Below are 5,000 nucleotides of genomic sequence, written 5' to 3'. Positions count from 1 at the left end.
TTCAGATCAGAACCAACTTGAATACCATCCTAGCCCCTGTCACTAGTTTCAAATATCTGAGCATATGGTTTGACTTACACTTAACATTTGGGATGCACATTGATACCCTGACATCCAAAACCTATGCCATACTAGGTATACTATATAGGAACAAAAGCTCCCTAAGCCCGCTGGTCAGAAAGCGCATCGCACATCAGATGCTAATGCCAATTATAAACTATGGGAACATAGTATGTCAGAGCACCCCAAGCTCACCTTAGAAAACTTGATCCCCTCTACAATTCAATATGCCGCTTTTGTCCTCCAATGTAACTACAACACACATCACTGTGAAATGCTCAAAGAACTAGATTGGCCATCACTTGAGACTAGGCGCAAAGTTCATCTTTCCTGTCTTGCCTTCAAATACTTCTTGGGCAAGCTACCCTCGTATCTGAACAAGCGCCTCACCCCTACCACACACAGCACTTATCACCTGAGATCTGACTCCAAGGGACTTTTCATGGTCCCACGGTTCAACAAAATATCCGTCCGCTCCTTCTCTTACCGTGCACCTCACAACTAGAACAATATACCTGAGACTCTAAGTCACAACCAGTCTAAGTTCTTTCAAAACTAAAGCCGTCTCATTTTTTAATGTGGTCTAAAACTTATATGCGCCTGTAACTTTTATTTTTAACTGTTCATTATATAGATATCTACCTAGATATCCTGTTCACCTAATGTAACCATGTATCTGTCATCACAACTCTGTGCCCTGGATATACTTGAAAATAAGAGGTAACTCTATTACTTCCGGGTAAAACATTGGCCACTTCAAAGCACATTTATTTATACAATCGCACGGTTATTGTCTGAAAACTCCCTTTTGACTTCAAGCTGCTTCGGTGTGTATCAAATGACACCTTAAGTCAGCAGTGCATTAATGTTCAGTCTGACACAGCATTTTTCTGCTTCAGATAACTTTTAACAATTTACTTAAAAAAAAGTCTTGAAGTTGAACAAAAAAACACCTTGTCACTTGGTATTGTGAGTAGGCTTGGGATGTTTCTCCATCACTGCAGAATGTTTGATTTGGTATAAATAGAGCGTTTGAATTTATTTTGTGTTGTGTTACCGAAAGGAGTGAGCATGTGAAGTTGCAATGTATCATAAATAGTGGTATTTACATCTGTATTACTTTGCTTTCCTCCTGAATTGTCATTAAATCACGTTCTACAATTCACAAACTATTTCCCACAGGAAACACCCTTTTTTAAATTCCATGCAGTATGGACCTCCCTTTAGTAACTTATTTTTCTTTTATCCTCTAGGTAGGACATCAGGGATCACTTACTCTGAACTATTACCAGGCTTTCAGATAGGGAACATGGAAGGTAATAGTTCCATGGGCTTATTACATTGACAACATTTACATAACAAAGTTTAACTACAAGTTTTGACAAATGTTACATTGTGCAGCAACATCACTAGTGAGTCACATTAATGCAGTGATGGGCAACTCCAGTCCTCAAGGGCCACCAACAGGTCAGGATATCACTGCTTCAGCATAGGTGGGTCATAGTGGCTCAGTTGAAGACACCACCTGTGCTGAAGCATGGATATTCTGAAAGCCTGACCTGTTTGTGGCCCTCGGACCAGAGTTGCCCTGTGTTAATGGAAGGTGTAGGTTATCCCTGAAATGTCATCATGGTTTATAAATCTTCCACTATGGGTGTGTCTGACATGGAAATTAAACAGTAGTTCTTGTAGCAGCAATCTTATTCACTAAACAAGAGCCATATTACATTTTTTTTTATTTTGTTTAGTAATTTGGGACAGTTCCTAGATATTTTCCTTGTGTCCTGGATTTCTTTCTCGTGGTTTTGTCGCATCGGCCCCGCCTTCCCTTCCGGCATTGTCCTGTTTAGAAATTAGTTGCTAATTGATGTGCTTTCTTCACCCAAAATTGTACTATATTAATTGCACTTGATCATCTATTGTCTTTGTAGTGCATAGTACACCAGATAATAGTGATGGGCTACATACTACCTTTTTATGATTATGGGCAATATCTTTCTGGCAGTCGTAGTTGAAAATGTGCTTTACATCACTATTACCCTTATTCCTGGGGTCTCCGATAGTGGCCCTAATGCTTCTGTGCTTGCATATGGTGAGAGGACAAAAACCAAATCTATGTAACTGGTACCATCAGAGGATCTCTTTCCCCCCCCCCCCCCCCCCCGCCCCCCAGTACAATCCTATTAAAAAAAAACATTGAAACGGGGCGGTAGTTGGAGGTTGTTGCTGCTTTAGTGTTTTTGTAATGTAAAAGAAAAAAACAACAATTCAGCCTTGACAACAGCTCAGTCCGTGTGATTTACAATAACATCAGGAGAACTGCGTTCTTGCATTAAACAGTCATACAGTTTAATTTCTAGTACTTGAGGCAAAGGCTAATCGTGATTTGTCCAAAATCAAACTTATTAGTCACTGCATCTTCAATCCGCCTTCTGCAAAACAATGTTTTATAACTCCAGCGCTCCTAATGCTCCCATTGAGTGTATGATTTGAATGACTGCAGGGTGTGGCATACATTTAATTGATTTATTTTTTTTAATGGCCTATCGGTTATTTCAGGACTATTTCCAGTTTCACCCCCATAAGTTTTTTTTTATTTTTTATAATCAAAATGAACATTTTAAATGTTTATTTTTATTAGGTATTTCATGTACTTGCGCAGCAATACTACTTTACAACTTTTTTCTTTTAATTGTATATGTAAAGCATGTGACATGTATAATTCTACATTCTTACCTAAGCTGGCGTTGGGTGCTCCGGTTCTAAATGCTGTGACAATCCTGATTGAAGCAACCATTCTGTTGGGCACACAGTCTGTAACTCAGCAGCTACAATGTATTCTTGTATTACTACGGTTGCATTATCCGTTACAGTTTATAGCTCAAACTGCTGGGAACATTTGCAACAAATTATCCCAAATGGGAAAGTGTTGCAAAAAACTTGCACTGCTTGGGAGGTTGGTTAACACCTGCTATAGAAATCAAAGGATTCTTTACAACTCATTAAAAATGGCATTTAGTCGAATAAAAACAAAGAACAGTCCATATTATCTAATACTACAGAGCTGACTTATTTAACTCCCCCCCCCCCTAAGATTTCACATGTTGCTGCTTTAAAGCATTATGGTTAGACATGAGGGAGGTAGCAGGTCTGCGTATCTTTCAATTGATAATTGGCCTGTCATTTGTAGATATTGTGCTGCTATTGTGTGCCCTCAAGTCCGGTTTTCATCCATTACGCTTATTCCCTTATCCCTTTTCCTACTTTTAAGGACTGCTCTACTGCCTTAATCTTCATAATTTTGGACTATTTATGTACTGCCAAAGAATTGTTGCATTGTTTATTTATTTTGCCTGTTGAGCACTTATGGTTCTGTTATAGTTCAGTACTGTAATAGTTCTGAACACAACCTGGACTTTAATGATTGGGCACCGACACGTACTAGTCTTTCCAGCAAATGTTATATAGCGTTGTGCTCCTGGTCTGTCTGGAAAGGATTTACTGCATTATAAAATTTTAAAAAAAATAAGTTCTTTATGTTCTTAATGTATTTAAATCTTTAATTCAATCATATGTAGTAGTTCTTCATAATACTATAATGCACACTGACATTTTAAAGCCACCTACAGATCTAGTCACATTCATTTATGAAAACATGTCATTACTCCCTCTACAAAGCATTTGATATCCTAAAATATATTTAAGACGAATGTTTAAAAAGCAGCAATTCGCTGAGCTTATAAAAATGTAACTTTTGTGGGGGTTTTAGCCAGGTATATTTTTGCCTTTCGTGGCTGAAAAGTTGGAGTTCTGAAAATCGCATGCATCTTATTTCCTTCTGGTTCCACTTCAGAGACATTGAATGAGAGCATTGTTGTATTCTGTTTAATGACCCTGTGTCTTTGTTTTGCAGACTGGCTGTTTGTCGTTCTTGTTGTCCTTGGTGGGCTCTTTGTTCTTCTGCTCATTGGAATATGTTGGTGCCAGTGCTGCCCACACACCTGCTGCTGTTATGTGCAATGCCCATGCTGCCCAGAGAAATGCTGCTGTCCTCGAGCTTGTACGTTTACATCCATCTCATATGCTTTTAGACCTGTGCAGTACTAATGTGAAACATAGTGGTCAAGCTAGGAAAGCCTCTATTGTCCAACTTTTATTCATGACATCTTGGTATGTGTTATCCTCTTCTGTATCACAAACCAGGGTTTACAGTGCAGGGCGCCCCAAATAACACTTATAACATGGCTACCAACTAATGTGAACAGGAAATACTCTGGCAGACATTTCTTTTCAACAATTTAAAATTGGGAGCTTTAAAAGGCGAGGCTTTTATTTGTGATGAACCATATCATTTTCCATTTGAAGTGGTGGTCTCTTAAAAAATATGATATGTTAAAGCAAAAGGGACATTAAAAAGGGTCTTTATTTCATGTACCCACTGGTTACTAATACAGTTTAATTTGTAGGTGTACGTTAACTTCTTACCTTCACTATTGCATTGACCTGCAGTGCGCAAAGTTGGGGGGCAGCGGGGGCGCAAGATTCGCTGCGGGGATCGCAGGGTTTACAGAGGCCCCCGTACTCTTCCCAAATACATTTAAGGCCTTGGCCATGTTTGGCGCTTGCTCGCTCTCGCTTGCTGCCGCTCGCTCTACCAGGAGCTTTTTGCTGTCCTTACAGAGGAGACAGCAAGCGCTTGGGAGGCGGGTATCACTGTGTGTGTGTGTGTGTCACTTGGTAGCTGTCAGTGTGTGTGTGTCACTGGGGAACGTGTGTGTGTGTGTGTGTGTGTGTGTGTGTGTGTGTGTGTGTGTGTGTGTGTGTGTGTGTGTGCGTGCGTGTATATTATATAATATTTTAAAAATTAAAAAAAAAGACATGTTGTGAGAATAAATTATTTATTAACATTGTGCAACTTTGATAAATATATTCACGCACGC

At 39.3% G+C, this 5,000-nt stretch overlaps 1 protein-coding gene across 2 annotated transcripts in view; it reads left to right on the top strand.

Annotated features, from left to right (window-relative positions):
• LSR (lipolysis stimulated lipoprotein receptor) overlaps positions 1–5,000 on the top strand; it is a 43,893-nt gene that overhangs the window by 29,025 nt on the left and 9,868 nt on the right. Inside the window, exons 4-5 of one of the 2 annotated variants that reach the window (XM_075606257.1) lie at positions 1,314–1,376; positions 3,974–4,120. In XM_075606257.1, the coding sequence (XP_075462372.1) occupies positions 1,314–1,376; positions 3,974–4,120 (210 nt within the window). The remainder of the gene's footprint in view (positions 1–1,313; positions 1,377–3,973; positions 4,121–5,000) is intronic. The other variant, XM_075606258.1, reaches the window with a different exon arrangement.

Source organism: Ascaphus truei, chromosome 6 (genome assembly GCF_040206685.1).
Source record: "Ascaphus truei isolate aAscTru1 chromosome 6, aAscTru1.hap1, whole genome shotgun sequence".
NCBI lineage: Eukaryota > Metazoa > Chordata > Amphibia > Anura > Ascaphidae > Ascaphus > Ascaphus truei.
Note: the sequence above shows the minus strand (reverse complement) of the source record. Positions and strands in the feature narration are given on the sequence as shown.